Genomic DNA, 23,976 nt, shown 5'->3' on the forward strand with positions numbered 1-23,976 from the left:
GATAAGAAGCAAAATTTTCCCTAGTTCATCTTTCTCTTAAATAAGCTACTGTGTTTGTACACCGTTGGGTTTTGTGACCAAGGAGCTTCGTGATCTTCATCATGTTGATGAACTAATGAACTCTACAGCCAACATCTTTTTCAAGTTGGAGAGTAAGCCGCGTGTTGAGATTTGCGTATCGATTGGTTAGTCACGTACTGGGAGCCGTGCATTGAAAATGAGAGATTGTCATTACAGAACAAGTCCAATTATGTATTGGGGTAATGGTTCAACTGTAGGTTGGTATAAGGTAATGAGATTCCTTTACTTGTAACCGCTTGTTGTGATAATAGTGGATTTTCAGGTGTGGTGACCTTAAAATCACTTGGTGGGGTTTTTGCCTTGGAGGTTTTCCTCATTCGCAAACAAATTACCGTGTCAACTTTATTTTCTAGCTGCATATTAACTTAGTTGGTGATTTGTTTGTACTACTATATGTTTTGCATGTTAATTAGATTAATTAATTAACTTGGCTAATTAATTGGTTAATTCGTAATCACAGGGAGGTCAATACATTCTTGGTCTATCAAGAAGTAATGTGGATTTCCCCGTATCAAACGCCACATAAAAGTAACATAAATTCAAATTAATTGAGTTAGTTAGTTAATTACAATTTCAAGTCTGTTAATCACATTTAACAAATATTGGAATTATCAATGCACATGAGGAATAATAGGATCATTAGGATAAGCCCACGTGGGCCAATAAAATAGTTTTGTGGTTCTATAAATATCTACTTATAATTACATTTTCTATCAATGAAGAATAAACCAATTGCTTAGCGCATCTTTCTATCTTAATTTCTTTTTTTCTCTATGAAAAGTGACTACCTTGAATCAAATCAATTTTCATATAACTCTCATACATTCCCCGACAGTTTTTATCCATCCCCTTACAATTCTTATTCATCCCTATCACGAATCACCGAGTTCCTAACATTGTGACCAAAACATTGAAAATAAAAGTGCGCGCACACACAAATATATATAAATTTAATTTCCAAATCATGTCATATCATAAAATATATAATATAATAAAAGTTGTGTCATAAATATTGTGATTGCACCAAATGGATTTAATTTTTATTTATTTTTCCTATTTCGCGTGGCCCACTATAGCTTCGTTGATCTAGGTAATATGATTGTTCTAACAAAACACTATCGCCAAAGTTTGAATTTTAAAAAAAAAAAAAAACCACCCAGTTTAAATTCCACCACTAAGAGATTCAAGACATTTCAAAATTATTATTATTATTATGTATTTGATATTATTTTTAATTCTCTACCTAATTTTTTAATTTAATAATAAAATTAGGTTTCACATGTTGTGCTTGTACTATGTGAATCGATGTATTACACTATTACATGCTGTAAGGCATAATTTCCCCATTTAATTTATTATAAATGCTTTACTTTAAATGAAATTTTTAGATAAATTAAATACTACTCCAATTATAACTCAATTATCAAATGTTGCAGGAAAATTAAAAGTATATACAATATTTATTTTTAATAATTTTATAATTTATTGTTTTAATAAAAATTTGGTATTACATTATGTGCCTTTTGCCTTGCAATTTAAAATTCTCATTCTTTATTTATATTATCTATATAATTATTCAACTTCAATTATATTATTAAAAATTTTCTTAGTTTACTATGATATTTTATTAGTATGTGCATTGCGCAGGTATAATGCTAATAAGATGGTAAAAAATCTCAGTAAGGGAGGCCATTATATTCTATTTTTGTGCCAATTGTCAATTCTAATTTGATTTTGCATAATTTAATTTTTTGTCAAGTGTCTCTCTGATTCAAAATTTTTTATAGTCAATCTAAATCTACTTCTGGCCCATTACACTACAAGTCCATTTTAAACTTCTACTTTGAGCATAGTTTTTTGAGGGAACTTTCAGCATATAGTTGAAATTACTCCAAAGTTTCTTACCAAAACTTATTGTTAATTCAAAGATTATAATAATATTTTTTTACAATATTCTAAAAATTTAATTGTTCCTATCCAATTATAATATCTAAAATTCTCCTAAAGAAAATTATAATATCTAAAAACAAAAGGTGCTCCTTTTCAATATATTATCATTATAACTCAATTGTATAACTTATTTGAAAAATATAAACATTAAATAAAATAAATGCATCACAATAAAATGTTATGTTAAGTAGTAAAAATTAAGTATATAATTAGATCAATAAACTATATTTTCTTAATTAAAATGGAGCAATAAATCAAGATTCAAAATGAATAATTTGCATATTTACTAGATGTTATCCTTATAATATATCTTTGGCAAAAATCCAAAACTGACCTTCTAACTTTTGGCCTTTTTCATTTCAGTCCTTTAACTTTTAGTTTTGTCAATTTAGTCCTCTAACTTTCAATTGTTATCAATTTGGTACTCTGTTAAATCTCAGTTATGTATTGCCGTTAATTGAGCCAAAATGAAGTCGTTTTGGCTTTTTTTTTTTTTTTTTTTTTTTGTATAATAAATTTCAGAATTAAAAGAAAATTAAAAAAAATTGATATTAAAAAAAAAATTCCTTACCTAAAATGAAAACATTGCCAATGAGTTCTAATAGAGAGAAAGAGAGAGCTGAAAATAACACCACACAACTCAACTAAACAAAACCACATCCTAGCTAAATTAGTCCAATTTTTTTTTTGCCTCCAAGCTTCTATGAATTTTTCAATGTTTGATGCTCTTATAAATGTAAGTTTTAATACTCAACAGAAAAAGTCACCAAACACACAACAATTCATTGTTCTGCAACTACTTAAACCCAAAAAAAACACAAAAAACTGGGTTTTCATCACTTACCCAAAACTTGGCCGAAGCTGGAGCTACGGAGTACACCCTAGAACATCTCAATGTTAGAAATCCATCAACTTCTACAGAACTCCATCACTGATTCAGTCAATATAGGGATTCTCGGTCTCAATCTTTACAAGTCGGTCTTCATTAGAACTCCATCACCGATTTAGTCAATCCAATTCATAATATCTCTACAAATCGGTCTCTCATACTCGGTCTTAAACAGTCAAACCGATTCAATCTCTCTCTCTCTCTCTCCGACTCAGTTTCTCTCTTAAATGGACTCAATCTCTCTCTCTCAAACCGCCGACCACTTAATCGTCTTTCTCTTAAACGGAATTAGTCTTTCTTTCTCAAATGGACTCAGTCCAAATCAGTCCAAAATTTATTTAAAAAAAAAAAGGAGCCAAAATGACGTCGTTTTGGCTCAATTAACGACATGACATAACTGGAGTTTAACGGAGTATCGAATTGACAACAATTGAAAGTTAGAAGACTGAAATGACAAAACTGAAAGTTAGAGGATTGAAATGAAAAAAAAAAAGCTGAAAGTTAAAGAGTCAGTTTTGAGTTTTTGCCTATATCTTTCAAGAGTTGACAAAAAATTAAAAACGTATATTGGTTCCATTAAATACAAATACAAACTTTATTTAGTATATAATTTTGTTTAATTTTAAGGGTGTCTTTTGATAATTTGATAGTTATAATGAGGGAGGGAGGACTTGAATTTTGAATACATCAATTCAAAAAATCAAGTGGCGACAATTGAGTTACAAAAATCTTGACATTTTTAAATGTGTTTATGCTTATGAAAAATGTTACAAGTCAATATACTATTATGTGAAATGTTTGATGTTATTAATGTAGGAAAAAACTGGTTTTGTATCTCATACAAAACACATAGCGGAAGTAACAAACAAAGATCTATTTCATTCATGATTGATAACATGCATTATGTAAATTTCAGAATTTAAGAACAAAATAACGTACCTTGGTGTGGAGAAATTCAAAAAAAAGATTAGAAGCACTTGGGAACACTTTTAATCTTCACTCCAATTCCACTTTACGCCCAAGATGTATGGTCTCTCAATTAGTTTCCAAGGGAAAATAATTGAGTGGCTTCACTCACACATACACACCATTTCACAATGATGTTTCTCTCTAATTCTTTTTCTTAATAAAAAATTCTGTATGTTTCTCCCTTTATAACTAACTGATTATCTAATTGGGCTGGCCTATTGGGCCTTTCCAATTGGGTTTTAGTGTGTGCTTGGAGTGGAACCAAAAGGGACCAATAAGACACTAGCTCCAATAGGCCTTGGGCTTTTCTGTCAACTCTTGACAAGTCCAAAGTTACCATTAATTATATTTAATACCACTATATAAATATAATTGCACTCTACGCCTTAGTAATAAATTATATCACAAGACTTTGTTATACACGCAATCCCTTAATAAAATATTCGTAGTAATACAAAGTCATGAATATAGACTGTCACTTTGAAAATTACTACATTTTAATCCTTGAGTACTCGGTTTAATTCTTTAAAGTTATTCATTATATATTTATGAAATCCAATTTCATAAATATATACTTTAGTAATTTCTTACCAAAGTGGTTAGGCCTAACTCTTTGAATAACTGAACTCATTAAACTTATCTCAAGGGAATATTTTATATCTCCATCAAAAGACTATGAATTTCATATTGAGAATATATGTTCCATTAATACTAAATGTGGTTCCCCAACATACTGAGATTTTGATCGTTACTTTAGATCTTACTCCTGATATATCAAAGCAACTTACATTTCATGATCATGTCTATTATTCTCTCAGGATTAAGAGTTCATGTAAATAGAAGTCGTGAGATTTATTATTCATTTGACAGTTGTTAGGAGAATAATAAATCTCACAGCGGTCCAGTTCAATATGTCTTAACTCTTAAAACATATCAACTAGAAGTCTCCATTTCCATGATCAAGACAAATCATCTTAGTTGATACGTTATAGTCTTTGCAGATAAAATGCCAAATTTCATCACCGACTACGAACTATAAATTCTGAGTTTACAAAGAACTTATAATTTATATCTTCTGTGACTAAATCACATACTATGCATCTCATGGACTATATGATAATATCAAAATATTCATGTTACCGTTATTTTAGATAATAATAAAGCTACTTTATTAATCACAATATTAAGTCATACACAATGTCATACATAATGTCATACATAGCATTATACAATAAGATTTAAGGGCACAAATCCTAACAATGTCCCATTTGCCCTAAAGATTATTGTGCACTAATCTAACTTCCATTGCTTCCAAATGTGACTCGAAAGTCCTTTGAGGCAAAGTTTTGGTAAATGGATTTGTTAGATTATTTGTACTTTCAATCTTTGCTACCACAACATCTCCACGAGTAACAATATCTCGAATGATATAGTACTTCCTCTCAATGTGCTTTCCTTTCTTGTGATTTCTTGGATCTTTGGATTGTGCAACCGCTCCACTATTGTCACAAAATAATGTGATAGGAACTTGTTCCATTCTTACAACACCAAGATCAGAAAGGAATTTCTTGAGCCAAACAGCTTCATTTGCTGTCTCACAAGCAGCAATATACTCAGCTTCCATGGTGGAGTTCGCAATACAAGATTGCTTAACACTCCTCCAACTTATGCCTCCACCCCCCAAGGTGAAAACACATCCTGAAGTGGATTTTCTAAAATTTAGATCCAATTGAAAATCTGAATCTGTATAGCCAATGGGAATCAAATCCTCACTTTGGTAAATAAGCATATAATTTCTCGTTTTTCGTAGATACTTGAGAATATGTTTTACTGCTTGCCAATGTTTTGGTCCTGGATTTGATTGATATCAGCTGACTATGCCAACTGAATAACAGATATCTGGTCCAGTACAAAGTATGGCATACATGAGACTTTCCACTACAGAAGCATAAAGAACTTATCTCATCATATTTTCTTCCTCTTGAGTCTTAGGCCTTTGGTCATCAAATAGAGGAACTCCATGTTTGAAAGGAAGTTATCATTTCTTGGAGTTTTGCATGCTAAATCATTCTAGAACCTTATCTATATATTCAGCTTGTGATAAGCCTAGCATCTTATTCTTGCAATCTTGCCAAAACTTGATCCCTAGAATAAAGTTAGCCTCACCCAAGTCCTTCATATCAATTTAGCTTGACAACCAAACTTTAACCGATGGCATTACCCTTACATCATTCCCAATGGTTAGAATATCATCAATAGAAAGCACTAGGAACATTACTGCTTTATCTTGATGTCTTTTGTACACACATGGTTCATCAAGATTTTGTTCAAAACCAAATGACTTGATTGCTTGATCAAATATGATGTTCGATGACCTAGATGCTTGTTTAAGTTCATAAATGGACCTTTTCAACTTGCATACCATATGCTCTTGGTTCTTCAAGATTGCCATTAAGAAATGCAGTCTTGACATCCATTTGCCAAATCTGATAATCATAATGAGCAGCAATGGATAAGAGAATTCTGATAGACTTAAGCATGGCTATTGGCAAAAAAGTTTTCATAATCAATACCTTCTTTTTGTGTATATCCTTTCGCCATTAGCCTTGCTTTAAAAGTCTCAACCTTTTCATCTATCCCTCTCTTCCTCTTGTAAACCCATTTGCAACCAACAGGTTTAATGCCGTTAAGTGCCTTTACAAGATCCCATACATGATTGGAATACATAGAATCCAATTCAGATTTTATAGCTTGGAGCCAATGATGTGCATCTATATCATTCATTGCTTCATCATAAGTTAAAAGATCCGATTCAGCATCTTCTGGGATAGCTTCATAAGTTTCTCCCAAACCTATAAATCTTATAGGAGGCCGAACAATTCTCCTACTACGACGAGACACCTGTATATTAGTCATCTCATGAGTAATGTTTTGTGGTGTATCCAATACAACTACATCATTCCTAGTTTCATCTATTGGTTTTTCAACTACAGGTTCATCTATTTCAGCCAATTCAACTTTACTTTTAGGATTAAAATTATTTACATAATCATCTTCCAAAAATTTGGCATGGGTGCTAACAAACACTTTGTTATCCTTATGATTATAGAATAAATAACCCTTGGTTTCTTTTGAATACCCTAAAAACATGCATACTTCCGTTTTAGCTTCTAACTTATCAAACTTCCCTTTCAACACGTGTTGGACATCCCCAAATGTAGAGATATTTCATACTAGGGTTGCACCCACTTCACAATTCCTTGGGTGTGTTGGGAACAGATTTTGATGGAACTAAATTCAAAAGATGCATGACAGTTTTTAGTGCATATCCCCAAAAAGAAACTGGTAAAGTTGAGTAACTCATCATGGAACTAACCATTTCCAAAAGTGTTCTATTCCTTCTTTCTGCTACACCATTTTGTTGGGGAGTTCCAGGTGCAGTCAATTGGGAGATAATCCCATTTTGAATTAGGTAATCCTTGTAATTCCCAAGAAGGTATTCGCCACCTCGATGAGATTGAATGGCCTTTATACGTTTACCCAATTGATTTTCAACTTCAGCCCTAAACTCTTTGAACTTTTCAAAGGCTTCGAACTTCCGTCTCATTAGGTACACATAACCATATCTTGAGTAATCATTCGTAAAAGTGATGAAATACTCATAACCTCCTTTTGCTTGGGTTGACATAGGACCACATACATCTGTATGAACTAATTCAAGGAACGCTTGGGCTCTTCTACCTTATGCATGAAAAGGTCGTTTGGTCATTTTACTTTCCAAACAAGATTCGCAAACTGGAAATCCATCAAAGTCCATGGGTTGTAAAAGTCCATCTTTGATTAGTCTTTGAATCCTATTTGAATTAATATGACCCAAATGCAAGTGCCATAGATATGCATTACTAGTAGAAGGAAACTTTTTTTTTAATGATTTTACAGAGCTACTATCTAATTCAGAATTGTATAATTCATGCTTGTCAGGAGTAAAAATATAAAGACCATCTACAATATTGCTAGAATAGATAAACATTTTATCCTTTTTTATTACAACATTGTTTTTTAGGATAACACAATATCCATGTTTACCTAAGTAAGTTGCAGAAATTAAATTCCTACGAACATTAGGTACATACAAAAAATCTTCCAATATTAAAACTCTAGACTTAAAACATAAATTAAACACTCCAATAGTTTCAACCGGAATCTTGCTCCTATCAACCAAAGTAAGAAATAGTTCTCCCTCATTCAACTTTCTGGTCTCTTGGAATCCCTGCAAAGAATTGCAGATATGATTAGTACAACCTGAATCCACACACCAAGAATCCGTTGGATTTTGTACCAAACATATTTCAAGAAGAAATGAACTTTTCATACCCTTATTCTTGGCAGCCTTGAATGTTGGACAATTCTTCTTCCAATGTCCTTTCTCACCAAAATGGAAATACTTTCCTTTGATTTTCTTTCCTTTGTTGGCAACTTCTAAGGCAATTTGTTTACCATCTTTCTTAGTGAAGTCCTTCTTCTTACCCTTGCCTTTCGACTTAGGTTGAGAAGTAGAAGCTTCACCCATATTGGCTTCAACACTAGAAGTACCAAGGATACTTTTAGCCGCCACTAACTCATTCATTCATTCAGACAAAGAATAAATCTTTTTGTTCATATTATAATTGAGTCTAAATTCCTTGAATGATTCCGTTAGTGACTAAAGTATCATATCCACTTGGGATTCTCCATCAATGCCGACACCAAAAATTTCTAATATGTTCAGATTAGCAATCATCCTAAGACAATGCTTCCTTACTAAACTTCTTGCAGTCATTTTGGTATTATAAATTTGCCTCATGGTTTCTTACCTTGCAGAATGGCCTTGCTCTCCAACCATCTCCTTCAGACTAAGCATTATGTCTGAAGCAAATTCTACGTCCTGCATTTGATGCTGTAGAACATTTGAAATAGATACTAGGATATAACACTTGGCCATCTCATTAGATTTCTGCCAACGATCATATCGCTGTTTTCCCTTAAGAGGAGCATCTAATGAAGGAAAGGTAGGACATGGTTGAGTAAGCACATATTTGTGCTCTTCAGCAGTAAGAACAATGTCCAAATTTATTTTTCAGTCAACATAGTTGGATCCAGTCAGCTTGTTTTGGTTAAGAATAGCAACAAGTGGGCTAAATGATGCCATGATTTAAATCTGAAAATAATAAACATGAATATAATAAGTAAACTGGACATTATCAATTTAGCATATAAGCATATAGTATGGAACCTTAGTAAAACCATAAAATAATATATGCAACGACAGCCCAATCCATGTCTATAATTCCTTGGTAGCAAGTTTATTCTAAACACATTAATTGGTTGAGAACTATTCTCATTATTAGTGCTATTATGATAACTCTTATCAAACACTAACAATATGCCGTATTTCCTTTAACCTCTAAGTAATAATGACATAGTTCCTTTGGGAGGCTAACATTATACTTAGTCTAGTGTACACTATTATCTAGAATCTTGTGTAGCCACATTTCATCTCCCTTATAATGTTTAAACTTGTAGTACCATGGAACAAAACATTCTCCTCTGGGATCGCGAGGCATATACGCCAAGACGAGGTGTTTGTCCATACTACTTTAAACGGGTAAGTTCAATCTTGTAGTACTATGAAGTAAACATCCTCCCTTTGGATCGTGAGGCATATACGCCAAGATGAGGTGTTTACCCATACTACTAAGAACCGATAATGGAGGCTGTGAGATCGAACCCTTGTATCTCTCTTCCACTAGATATTTTAAATTAAAGGTTTTTAAGATGAAGAACCATAATAATGCTAGACATTTTGAAAACATAATCCTAATCTCATTAGGAATAAATTTCATTAAACTAGCATTAACATATATAAATATATATAACGTAATGTAAACCCATATTACATTATATATATATATATATATATATATATATATATATATATATATATATATATATATATATATATATATATATAGGTACAATGAGAATAACTACCCCTATATTAATAACTACCCCCTTCGAATGCATATCACGGCCATAGACATGGAATGTTGCCGTGCAGAATTATAATGGCTATTATATATATATATATATATATATATATATATAAATCATCTTGAAGTTTCATAAACTTCAATCTATATATTACATTTATAAATCATGACATATGAATTTCAATGCTAATAACGTAAATTCATAAAACCATGATTATCAAACCATGACTACACAAGGATGACAGTTTTCTTAAATTCTAAATTTCAATCACATGTTATACAAACATGATATGAAAACCTGGCTTTGATACCAATTGTAGGAAAAAACTGGTTTTGTATCTTATACAAAACACATAGCGGAAGCAACAAATAAGGATATATTTCATTCATAATTGATAACATGCACTATGTAAATTTCAGAATTTAAGAACAAAATAGCGTACCTTAGTGTGGAGAAATTCAAAACAAAGATTAGAAGTATTTGGGAACACTTTTAATCTTTATTCCAATTTTACTTTATGCCTAAGATGTGTGGTCTCTCAATCAGTTTTCAAGGGAGAATAATTGAGTGGCTTCATTCACAGATACATCATTTCACAATGATGTTTCTCTCTAATTATTTTTCTTAATAAAAAAAATTCTGTATGTTTCTCCCTTTATACCTAACTGATTATCTAATTGGGTTGGCTTGTTGGACCTTTTCAATTGGGCTTTAGTGTGTGGCTTGGAGTGGGACCAAAAGAGACCAATAAGACACTAGCTCCAATAGGCCTTGGGCTTTTCCGTCAACTCTTGATAAGTCCAAAGTTACCATTAATTATATTTAATACCACTATGTAAATATAATTGCACTCTACGCCTTATTAATATATTATATCCCAAGACTTTATTATACACGCAACATCTTCATAAAATATTTGTAGTAATACAAAGTCATGAATATAGACTGCCACTTTGAAAATTACTATATCTTAATCCTTGAGTACTCGGTTTAATCCTTTAAAGTTATTCATTATATATTTATGAAATCCAATTTCATAAATATATACTTTAGTAATTTCTTACTAAAGTGGTTAGGCCTAACTCTCTGAATAACTAAACCCATTAAGCTTATCTCAAGGGAATATTTTATATTTCCATCAAGAGACTATGAATTCCATCTTGAGAATATGTGTTCCATCAACACTAAATGTGATTGCCCAACATACTGAGGTTTTGACCATTACTTTAGATCTCACTCCTGATATATCAAAGCAACCTACACTTCATGATCAGGTCCATTATCCACTCAGGATTAAGAGTTCATGTAAATAGAAGTCGTGAGATTTATTATTCATTCGACAGTCGTTAGGAGAATAATAAATCTCACAGCGGTCCAGTTCAATATGTTTTAACTCTTAAAACATATTAACATATCAACTAGAAGTCTCCACTTCCATGATCAAGACAAATTATTTTAGTTGATACGTTATAGTATTTGCAGATGAAATGCCCAATTTCATCACCGACTACGTATTATAAATTCTGAATTTACAAAGAACTTATGATTTATATCTTCTGTTACTAAATCACATAAATCATGCACTATGCATCTCATAGACTATATGATAATGTCCAAATATTTATGTTACCATTATTTTAGATAATAATAAAACAACTTTATTAATCACAATATTAAGTCATACACAATGTCATACATAGCATCATACAATAGGATTTAAGGGCACAAATCCTAACAATTAATAGTATGTGTGGTATAATTTATAATATATTTGTTTTCAAAAAACAAATATACAATATATTAATATATATAAAATATATGCTATCACTCCTTATGTTGGCCATATACGATACTCGCTGTATGTTGTATAATTACTCGTATCACATTAGTTAATAATAATAATAATAATAATAATAATAATAATAATAATAATAATAATAGTAGTAGTAGGTGAAGTTAAGAGAAACTCAAATTACAATTCCAAATTAGATTTCAAATTTTGTGCCATGTGTCCTAAATTATTTATTCTTAAAAGGTTTTATTTCTTAATTTTAGAATCAAATGTGGGACCACATCATAAATATTCATCCAAGTGAATTATTAAGTACAAAAACCAAAGAGTCTAAAATAAATGTGTTGGGGACATATTTTTATGTAATTGGCATATCCTTTGACAAAATGCATTTTACTTGTATTTGGGTAAATCTAAGTAGGTTCAAGATGATCATTACAAGTGGTTAAATTGAAGACATGAAGATTACTTAAGAACTGCTCAAGAAAAGTGCAAACTGCAGGTCTCGATACCTCCTCGACAGAAGCTTGATTTGTCAAGATTCATTAAAGCTCGATAGATGTCCCGATCGATCGAGCTTACGGATTTCAGAATATAGCCAGCAATGTTTTTACTCTAAAAGGCTATTTGTTTATGGGTTTGTATAATTTTTATTGGAGTAGGATAACCCAAGGTTTGTGTAAACTTATTTGGAATAGGAGAGCTCATTAAGCTCCTATTTAAAGGAGGTGGAAAAAGAAAAACCTAACTCTAGAGGACTTCATAAGACTTTCTTTTTGAAACCCTAGCCTCCTCCTACAGAAGAAAGAGTTCTTGTTGCGTTTCTTATACGCCTTTGGGTTTTGTAACCAAGCAAAGTCTCTTACACCAACATTGATGATCTTATTGGTTTTTCTATGTGAAGCTACTACAAATCAACTACAATAGTCAAAGGGTTGCTGTGGAGTTAGTCACGTATTGAGATTTGTGCAAAGGAGTAAGCCGCGTCCTGGGATCCGCGCATCAAATTGGTTAGTCATGTACTTGGGAGCCGTGCATCGAAAGGAGAAATTGTCACTACAGAACAAGTCCAATTGGGTATTGGGGTAAGGGTTCAACTGTAGGTTGGTAAGGTACTTGCGATTCCTTTACTTGTAACCGCTTGTTGTGATAATAGTAGAATTTCGGGGGTGGTGACCTTAAATTCACTTGGTGGGGTTTTTGCTATGTAGGTTTTTCCCATTCGTAAACAAATCACCGTGTCATTTATTTTCCGTTGCATACTTAGTTTAATTGGTGATTTGTTTGTGCTACCATGCAATTTGCATGTTAATTTGATTAATTAATAACTTGACTAATTAATAAATCAATCCATTACAAGGGGTCAATACACTTTTGGCCTATCAAAATGAATCGTAAAAAAAAAAGTACTTCACAATAATTAAAAAAATGGACAATTTACATTTTATACCTAACATTATCCTTACAAATTTTTTTAAAGAGTTAACAAAATATAAAAATGACTATCAATAGTATTTAAATTATATATATAGAAATTATATCATGCATCTTATTATATATTGATGGTAGTTTCTTGACAAGTCTATTTTCTATTCAATCTAGTAATATATTATGAGTAATGCTAGTCATAGATTATTTGACAACATATTTAAAAATTGTTTTTTTTTTTTTGAGGGGGCATATTTACAAATTGTTAATGTGACAAATTTCTTATTAGTTTTTATTTAGACCTACCATTAACATTACTTTTTCATTTAACAATAATCACTCACCATATCAACCGCTTGTAAAGTATTTTGTAAAAAAAATTGAATCTCTTGCATCACTCATATTCTATATATCAGAAAAATGAGAATGAAAATTTGGATTTTAGTAGCGATTCATTGAGCAATGGCATCAATCAAAGTCAATAATTTGCATATCTTTAAAAGAATTTTTTCTAGAGTTGACAAAAAATTAAAAATGAATATTGGTAGTAATTCTTTGGTTGTGAATTTTGTGTATTTTTGATCTAGTAACAGACATCACCACGAGCAACAAGATTGTGGGTCACTCAATCGGCATTGATTTTAATGTGGAAAAGTCTCGTATAAGACCCTTGAGGTAAGTCTCGTATAATATCATTTTCGTCTCTAAACTTTCACAAAAGTTTGTTTTTTCATCCTTAAATTTTCAAAAGTTTGTTTTTTGTCCTTGAACTTTGCAAAATAGTTTACTTTTTGTCCTTCTATGTCTATTAGTTTATGTCGTACATGGTCAAATAAAGTGTTGACGTTGTGTCTGACTTGAACCATATTATTTTATTTAAGAAAATTTGGATACGTGGCTCAAAGTTATTGGCACTCAAGGAAAAAGATAATATGACAAAATTACCCCTCTCACTTAGGTTAGAATCTAACCTTTCTCCAAAGCCATGAAAACCCAACACCCAAACCCCCACAGTCATAGCCTCAACTGGTGACCCAATTGGCGATTCCAAGGTGGTGACCAGACCATGAAATCTCCCCCCCCCCCCCCAAACTGGCTAATGGCGACCCTAAATTGTTAGGTGATTGACTCTCCATGGTGCAAAGTTCAATGGAAGTGGAAGGGGTCTTCATGTTGTTTGGATCTGTCAATCTATCAACTAGTCTTGGAAAATACTAAAATTAGTTCAAATCTAGAGTACTCGCATTGTAAGTTCTCCAATTCTTCTGAGTTATTATGGTAGGTCCTTGAAGTGTGCAAAGACATTTTAAAGCTTTGTTGGTGCTTGTTGGCGGGCAGAAACAAGATTCGAAAAAATCAACCCCATACCAACATACAAGGAACTAGAGTGATGGATTGATGACATCTTAGTTACTGAGTAACTGAATTTCAAGAAAAAAAAACTCATGTAAAGTCAAAGATGAATTTCCTAAAATTTTACCCAAACTTTTCACAATGACAAAAAGATTTAGATCAGCCATGCAAATATTAGTGTCATTGATCATCGATTTTGGGGTGGGGATTTCAGAGTTGGGGACGCTGATTAGATTGGCTGGCTGAGGTTGTCACTGTTGGGGTTTAGTGTTGGGATTTCTTAGTTGTGGAATAAGGTTAGGTTTGAGAGGGGAAATTTCCTTAGATTTGTTTTTTCCATGTGTGCCAATAAATTCGTGCCACATGTCCTAATTTTTTATAAATAAAATAGTTTGGTACAAGTCAAATACCATGTCAACACTTTATTAGGTCACATAGGACATAAACTAACAAACAGAAACAAAATGATGAAAAATAGAACGTTTTGCAAAGTTTAGGGACGAAAAAAAAACTTTTGAGAGTTTAGAGACGAAAAACAAACTTTTATGAAAGTTTAGAGATGAAAATGATATATTACTCTTAGCAAAAGTTATCCTCATAAAATATTTTTAAAGAGTAAACAAAAAGTTAAAAACGAATATTGACAACCATCCTTCCTATCCACTATCAAACATGCCTTTTTGGGTTCTCTCTAACAAGTTTCTTAGGTTTTGGATTTTGTGTGCCTTGCTCGAGTAACAAGCATCACCATGAGCAAAAAGTAACTAGGTCATGACTCGATGGATTACTTGTTAGATATATTCTATTAGAGGTAAGTACTTGTTTTCTTTCATTGAAAAATATAAAAATTAAGTAAATTCATTGCATAAAAAAAAAAAAAAAAACTATTTTAAGACATAAGAGGTAAAAATTCAGTATTTTTATATATAGATCAATTAAACTATATATATATATATTTAAATGGACCGATTAGTCAAGAATCAAAATGAATAATTTGAATATTTACCACATGTTATACTTATTTGTCAAGAGTTGACAAAAAATTTAAAACGAATATTGGCAGTGATTATTCCTCTCGCCTATCAAACATGCCCTTTTGGATTCACTCTAGGAAAGTTCTTATAGTCTGTGGATTATATATGTGTCTGGCTCTAGCAATAAGGAGTCCAAATCTTCTGTTCCACTTTTCCTGCTCCACTCTATACTCCACCAATAAAAACTTGCCACGTGTTCACCTAAGTAATTAATACTATCATTATTGACTTATTAATGCTACCATTATTAATTAATAGTAGTATTAATTACTTAGGTGAACACGTGGCAAGTTTTTATTTGTGGAGTATAGAATGGAGCAGGAAAAGTGAGACAGAAGATTTGAACTTAGCAGTAAGCATTACCATGAGCGAGTACAACAAGTATGTTGATCATGGGTCATGACTGCACGAATTACAACATGGAAAAGTCGTATATAAGATCCTAGAGGTAAATACTCATATTTTTCCCATTTGAAAAATGTAAACATTAAATAAAATCATTACATCATAATAAAAAATTATCTTATAAGGTAAAAATTAAAGTATATAAATAAATCAACAAACCATATATTTTTTAATTAAATGAAGGGATCAATCAATATTTAAAATGAATAATTTACATATTTTCCAAACATTATCATTATAAGATATTTTCCAAGAGTTGACAAAAACTAATATTGGCAGCAATTCTTTCCCTATGCATCATACATGTCCTTTTGGGTTTTCACTAGCAAGGATCGTAGGTCGTGGATTTTGTGTGCCTTGCTCTACTAGGAAATTAAGAGGTAAAAATTAAATATATAATTAGATCAACAAACAATATTATCGCAATATAAATGGAGCAATTAATCAAGATTCAAGATGAATAATTCATATATTTACCAAATGTTATCATTATAAGATATTTTGTCAAGAATTAACAAAAAATTAAAAACAAATATTGTTAGTAATTTTTCCTTTCCACTATTAGACGTGCCCTTTTGGGTTCTATCTAACAAGGCTCTTAGTTCTTGTATTTTGTGTGCCTTGATCTAGTATGTAGTAACAAGCACCACCATGAGTAAAAGGTATGTGAGTCATCCCAACATGGATTATATGGAAAATTCACAGATAAGATCTAATGGGGATATTTTAGACGGATAAAGTTGGCTAAAAGGAAGAAGGCAAGGGAGACTAACGACCTCTACGGGATCATCGGCTTCACGAAAACATAGAGGACCTTAATCAACCAATGGCACCTTCAAAAGCCTGACGCCCCCAAAACCGACGGGAGAAGTTGGAGTGACGGTAGGCCATAAGATCGACGGGACCATAAAGCCGATAGGTCTTGCATGACCGTGCGTGGTCCTCACTCACGTAGCTCATGCTCATATATGGAAATACCTTGCACATCACATACCCAGATTTTATTACATTCACGTATCTTTCTCATATGGAAAGGCACCGTGGAATCATGGAAACCCTAACACCAAATACCCTCCACAAGGAAAAATCCATACTTTTAAGGTATCTCGATTCACTACTCGCGACTATATAAGCACCAGACCTACTCTTTCCTTAGGTACGCAGAAAATCCCTAGCTTTCTCACTATATAGTTCTTAGATATTTCTCATTCACTAACTTAACCTTTGAAGGGTTCTTGTCTGGTACCATACCGATGCCTTTTATTTGGTTCATTTTGTTATCATTCCACAGGTACCAATTGGAGCGTTTTAGAGCCTACAACTTAGTGACGATTTTAGGACCTCATTAGTTTATGTTGTTTGTGGGAAAGACAACAATCCTAAGATGAAAGAGTTGCATGGTCTAGACACGCTTGATGGCTACTAACAACCAGGAAACGGGGAACCCATCCAATGCCTTGGAAAGATAGGTGTAGACCTTAGCTGTAGTGGTAGAGCGACTCACCTAGTGCAACCAAGAGCTGGAGCAACAGCTGAGCTAGAGGAAGCAAAGACAATGCAACGAGCGGGATGTCAATGAATAGAAGGACAGTCACCTACCCATTCACTGCCCATGTAGCTTCTTTACCCCTTCCAACAAAATTTTAGATGCCATAGGTAGAGGCATACGACAGGTTGAGGGACCCGTTCGACCACTGAGATTCGTTCAAAACTCTCCTGCACCTACAAGGGGTTCTGGATGAAATCATGTGTAGAGCCTTCCCTACCACACTGAGGGGACCGATGAGGGTGTGGTTTAGAAAACTTACCCTGAACACTGTCTCCACCTTTAAAAAATTGAGTGGACACTTTGTCACGCACTTCATCAAGGGATAGAGACACAGAAGGTCCTCGGCAGCCATACTGAGTATTACACAGTGGGAAGACGAGAGCCTAAGTCATACCTAACTTGTTTTAACAAAAAGGCCCTCCTGATTGATGAAGCTGACGACAAGGTCCTTGTCACAACTTTTACTCGGGGATTAGAACTTGGGAAGTTTCTCTTCTCCCTCTACAAAAATGACCTAAAGACAATGGCCAAGACACTGTACAAAGCTATGAAATACATGAACACCGAAGATGAGATGATAGCTCGAGGGGACGAACCAAGGAAAAGACAAAGACAAGATTTCCCTTGTCCTGATAGAGGTAGAAAGATAGCCCAATGGAACGACCAGAGGGATGACAAAAGGTTGAGGCCGCAACAGGGACAAGTGATGAGCTTTATCCCTTTGAACGGTCCATTAGATCAAGTATTCATGCAAATAACAGACGAGGCGGTCTTGACATGGCCAGATAAATTAAAGGGGGATCCAAACAAGAGGCCTTGGAACAAGTATTGTTGCTTCCACCAGGACCACAAGCACGACACCTCCGAATACTATGACCTCAAGTAGTAGATCGAAGCACTCATCAAGAAGGGGAAGTTGTAGCAGTTCATCAGGGGGAGAGAAAACCCACCTAGGGACCCTGAAACCAACCGATGGCCTGAGCGACTAAGAAGGTGAAGAAGGCGAGGAAGACATATGGCAGGATCGACTAAGAAGGTGAGGAAGACATGTTTGCGTATGGTGAAGAGCGTCTAAATCTCTGGACGGCCTCATAAGAAGAACAGGGTTGATAGCCCCATTATTAGCATCATAAAAGACGATACTAGATGACTACACCACCCCTATGATTATGCTTTGGTCATTACCCTGTGAATTGTAAATTTCACTACTCGACGAGTTCTAATGGACAATGGAAGCTTGGTGGATATCCTCTACTACTTGGCGTTCTAGCAAATGAGGATCGATAGGGAACACTTTAGACCCTTTCACGTGCCATTAGTAGGGTTTGGGGGCATCAAGGTCTTCCCCATTGGAACCATCACCCTGCCGATGACCATTGGGACGTACCTTCAACAACTTACTAAAGATGTCAGCTTCTTAGTGGTTGATTACTCCTCCACCTACAATGCCATCATTGGCCGACCGATGCTTAACGCGTGGAATATAGCTACATCCATGTATTACCTGCTAGTGAAGTTTCCAATGGAGTATGGGATCGGGGAAGCGCAAGGCGACTAAGTGGCCGCAAGCGAATGTTATGTCGCCATGCTGGAAATGGATGACCACCTATAGGCCTTGAATATTGAAGAGATGAGGATAGTTGTAAAGCCAACGGAGGACCTGGAGGAAGTCTCCCTAGACGATAGCATCCCAGGATGAACCACTTGTATCGACGCCCAAGCTAACCCTTCAGTTCGTAGAGAGCTCGCCCTCTTCCTAAAAAGCAATAGGGAAGTCTTCACCTAGAGCCACGAGGATATGCCAGGGATTAGCCTAAATACCATAGTCCACAAGCTTAACGTATGCCCATCCTTTCCCTGCCCCCCCCCCCTAAATTTGATAGAAAAAAAGGGTCTTCACCCAAGAAAGGGACAAAGCTATAGCCGAAGAAGTGCGCAAATTTTTGGAGGCCAATTTCATCAGGGAGGTCTACTACCTTGAATGGTTAGCCAACGTGGTCATGGTAAAAAAGGTGAACGGCAAATGAAGAATGTATGTGGACTTCACCAATCTATACAAAGCATGCCTAAAGGACAAATATCCACTCCCATGCATCGACATCCTAGTAAACTCTATGGCGAGCCACCAGTTGCTAAGTTTCATCGATGCCTTCTCTGGATACAATCAAATCAAGTTAGATGAAGTGGACCAAGAGAAAGCCTCGTTCGTCACAAGCCAAGGAATCTTCAGCTACAAAGTCATGCCATTTGGTCTAAAGAATGCGGGGGTGATGTACCAAAGGCTTGTAAACAAGATGTTCGTTCGACAGATAGGGCAAAACATGGAAGTATACATAGATTATATGTTAGTAAAAAGCTCGAAGGAGACCAGCCACTTAGACAACCTTCGCGAAACTTTCAATACCCTTTGCCTCTATAACATGAAGCTCAATTCCAACAAGTGTGCATTCAGTGTAGCCTTAGGAAAATTCTTGGGTTTTATGGTGTCGTAGTGGGGTGTAGAGGCTAATCCCTACAAGGTTCGGGCGATAGTAGAGATGGCCCCTTCGAAGAATGTCAAGGAGGTGCAAAGCCTAAACGGTAGGGTTGCGGCCCTTAACAGGTTTAGGGTAATAGATAAGTGTCTACCTTTCTTCAAGGTGATACAGAAAGCCTTCGAGTGGACCGGTGAGTGCTAGAAGGCTTTTGAAGAGTTGAAGACCTACCTCACGTCTCCCCTACTACTCAGCCCATCCAAGCCTGGTGAAGAGATCTCCCTCTATTTAGCTGTATCCTAGACGGCCGTCAGTTCCGCCCTGGTACGGGAGGAAGACCAAGTGTAGTTGTCCATCTACTACATTAGCCGAGCGTTGCGAGGTGCTGAAGGACAATACCCCTCAATGGAAAAGCTAGCCTTTGAGCTGATCACCACTGCATAGAAGCTTAGGCCATACTTTTAAGCACATACCATAGTGGTCCAAATTGACAAACAATTGTGGAGAACGATGAATAACCTGGAGGCAGCAGGGCGACTGGTCCTATGGGCAATAGAGCTCACATCCAATACCGATCTCGAACCGCGATCAAAGCACAGGCACTAGCTAATTTTGTTGCAGAGTTCACTATGGGAGGAGTCGAAGAAGAGGAACTGACAGCCTGGATGGTATGGACAAATGGATTTTCTAATCAGCGGGTAGGAGGAGCTGGGGTCTTGCTACGAACACCAGAAAGAGATATAGTAAAGTGTGCGGTCTACCTCCAATTCTCGACAACTAACAACGAGGCAGAGTACAAAGCGGTCCTTTCGGGAATTGACTTGGCTAAAGCAGTAGGTGCCACGTTAGCAATCATGCATTGCAATTCGCAGGTTGTGGTTGGGCACATTAACAGCAATTATGAGGCAAAAGGAGAGCAGATGAAGAAGTATTTAAGCATGGTCAAAAGCAAAACAGGTGATGGATTCTTAGAATTTTATACAGATCCTAAGAGAGGAGAACGAGCGAGCAGACCGCTTGGCCAAAGCTGCATCCGTGGATTATATGAACACTACTAATAAGGTATTATCCTTCATGCAATATGCTCCTGCCATTGACAAATTAGAAGTGCAGGTCATCCCCACAGGGACCGATTGGACAACACCCATCATATCTTACCTTAAAGATGGGACATTGCCAGAAGATCACAACGCTTCCCGTAGACTAAAGGTGTAGTCTGCACGTTTCCTAATATTGGGTTGTCCTTTACAAAAGGGGTTTCTCTTGTCCGTATTCAACATGCCTAGCCCTTGGCAAAGCAGACTATTTCATGAGAGAAGTACATGAAGGAATATGCGGGAACCACTTGGGGGCACGCTTGTTGGTTCACAAGCTAATACGGGCTAGATACTATTGGTCCACTATGCAGAAGGATGCCCAGTCCTACGTAAGGGCATGTGACAAATGCCAGTGATTTAGTAATATCATACGACAACCAACAGAGGAATTCATACCAATGAGCGCCCCCTAGCCGTTCACTTAGTGGGGGTTGGATATAGTGGGACCTTTCCTTATCGTTGTGCGGCAGCTCAAGTTCCTTATCGTAGGAATTGACTACTTTACCAAATGGGTCGAGGTAAAGCCATTGGCTACTATCATAGAGAGGAATGTCCGAAACTTCGATTGGAAAAGCATCATTTACCGCTTCGGGATTCCTAGGTTCTTCGTCTTTGACAATGGCAAGCAATTTGACAATGACGCATTTAGAGACTTCTGCCGACAGTTAGGAGTCAAGAACCACTACTTCTCTCGTGCTCACCCCAAGTCAACGGTTAGGTTGAAGTTACAAACTGATCCCTACTCAAAATGATCAAGACTCGGCTTGAAGGGGCAAAGGGCATATGGCTAGATGAGTTACCCAGTTTCCTTTAGGCATATAGAACAACGGCTGCCACACCAATAGGAGAGACTCCTTTTCACCTCGCTTATGGACACGAGGCCATCATCCCTGCAGAAATAGGACTGACTAGCTATCGAATATCCCACCATAATGGTGTAAGGAATGAAGAAGGATTGCGCTTACAGTTGAACCTCCTTGAGGAAGTCAGAGCGACGTCAGAGCAAAGGATGGCTCGTTATCAAGACCTAATGGCAAAACACTACAACACCAACTTCTAGGTTGGGGGGTTTGGTCTTAAGGAAGGTAACAACAATCACCAAGGATCCCTCACAAGGCAAGTTGGGCCCCAATTGGAAGGGACCATACAAGATCGTTGACTACTATAGGAAGGGGACTTACTACTTGGAAACCCTCGACAGGTAGAGGCTCCATTACCTGTGGAACACTGAGCACTTAAGGAAATACTACCAGTAGTAGTCGAATGTAGCTTATGTTGTATTTTCCTTTTTATGTTTTTATTCTTATCAAAATTTGAATGTCAAGAGATGTTAGGATGTTAAGTTTCTTTTTTGGACCTTGCTATCATTAATATGACTTGGAAGAATTATCATAAATATTGCTTTATTCTCTCCTCCTCCTCAAATCGTATTAAGTCCTACCTACGGGGTAGACAGACGACCATAGATATCGATGAGTACTTGGTCCTTAAATATCATCCTAAGTCCTACCTACGGGGTGGATGGATGACCACGGATACTGACGGGTACGTGGTCCTTAAATATCATCCTAAGTCCTACATACGGGGTGGATGGATGACCACGGATACTGACGGGTACATGGTCCTTAAATATGATCCTAAGTCCTACCTACTTGGTGGACAAATGACCACGTATACCGACAAGTACCTGGTCCTCAAAAATCATCTTAAGTCCTACCTACAAGGTGGACAGACGATCACAGATATCGATGGGTGCCTAGTCTTAAGAATTATCATAAGTCCCACCTATGGGATAGGCAAATGACCCAGGTTACCAACAGGTACCTAGTCGGCAAATGACCCAGGATACCAACAAGTACCTAGTCTTAACAAATATCCTATCCTATTTAAAGGGTAGACAGATGGATGCTCAATGTTTAAAATTTTTAACAAGTCCTAGCTACGAGGTTGCTAACGGATACTTGGCTCACAACATGTTAGCTAAAATATGCCATGAAAAATATTGTTGTAAAGAAAGTACACAAACCTTGCAGGGTGAAATGTTTTGCATAAAAGCGCAAAAACCAAAAGGGCGTTCACTATTGTTTGATAAATAAACTCATAAAAAAAAAACTTAAAGTACAACTTGAAAAGAGGATCGAAAAAATCATGATGGAGGAACATTAGAAGGCTTCGGGTTCAGGGAAGCTAGGCCATCTCCAGACGATGGATTTGCAGTGGACGAAGCTACAGGAGTGTCCTTGGGGGCAGATTGATCATGGACCGCGTCGTCATCCTTCACTTCTTGATCAACTGTGTGGACGGAGTCGTCGGTTTCTTCACCTCTAGGTGTCTGTGGTACGGTGTCATCTATGGTGATCTTGGACAAGTCTAGATCGGGGTAGACGGACCCGTCTTGCTTTAAGTAGTCGTCAAACCTGTCCCCATAATAAGCATGCACGCGTCAAAGTAAGGTTGCGAGGTCCAAAACTCTGCCATGGTGTTGGCTCTAGCTTTCTCCATTTGCTCACGAAGAGTAGTATAGCAATTTTTGCCATTGGTTCCTCAATGAGGGTGCAGAAGGCTTTCATGTACAGCGCTCGTTCCTGTAGCTATATCTCTTAACGCTTCTAAAGTTGCTAGATGAACCCCTTGCTGGCCACACACCTATCCTATAGCGCCTTCATGTGCATAAGTACCTTAAATAAAAACCAACAGTTAAAACGATAGCGCAAAAAATAAACTAAGTACCATAACCGACGGAAACGTACCCTGGACAGGTCGAAGAGGCCAGAAGTGCCCAAGTCCTTCGACAAAAGCTCACCACAAGGATGTAAGTTTGTCTCCTTGATAATCAAGTTGACCATCTCGACGGTGTAGTCCTTATGAGTGACCATCCTGTGAACGGGGTTAGAAATAACAGGCCCTTTACCCGTCATTAGCCCT

General features: G+C 35.7%; 1 protein-coding gene across 1 annotated transcript; it reads left to right on the top strand.

Moving 5' to 3' along the window:
- Nucleotides 1–20,499: 20,499 nt before the first annotated feature.
- Nucleotides 20,500–22,111, top strand: LOC142625003 (uncharacterized). Its single transcript, XM_075798717.1, has 4 exons — nt 20,500–20,895; nt 20,939–21,163; nt 21,522–21,764; nt 21,866–22,111. The coding sequence occupies exons 1-4, from the start codon at nt 20,500–20,502 to the stop codon at nt 22,109–22,111; spliced, it is 1,110 nt and encodes a 369-aa protein (XP_075654832.1).
- Nucleotides 22,112–23,976: the final 1,865 nt, after the last annotated feature.

The sequence above is a fragment of the Castanea sativa genome, chromosome 2, assembly GCF_040712315.1.
Source record: "Castanea sativa cultivar Marrone di Chiusa Pesio chromosome 2, ASM4071231v1".
NCBI classification, from domain to species: domain Eukaryota; kingdom Viridiplantae; phylum Streptophyta; class Magnoliopsida; order Fagales; family Fagaceae; genus Castanea; species Castanea sativa.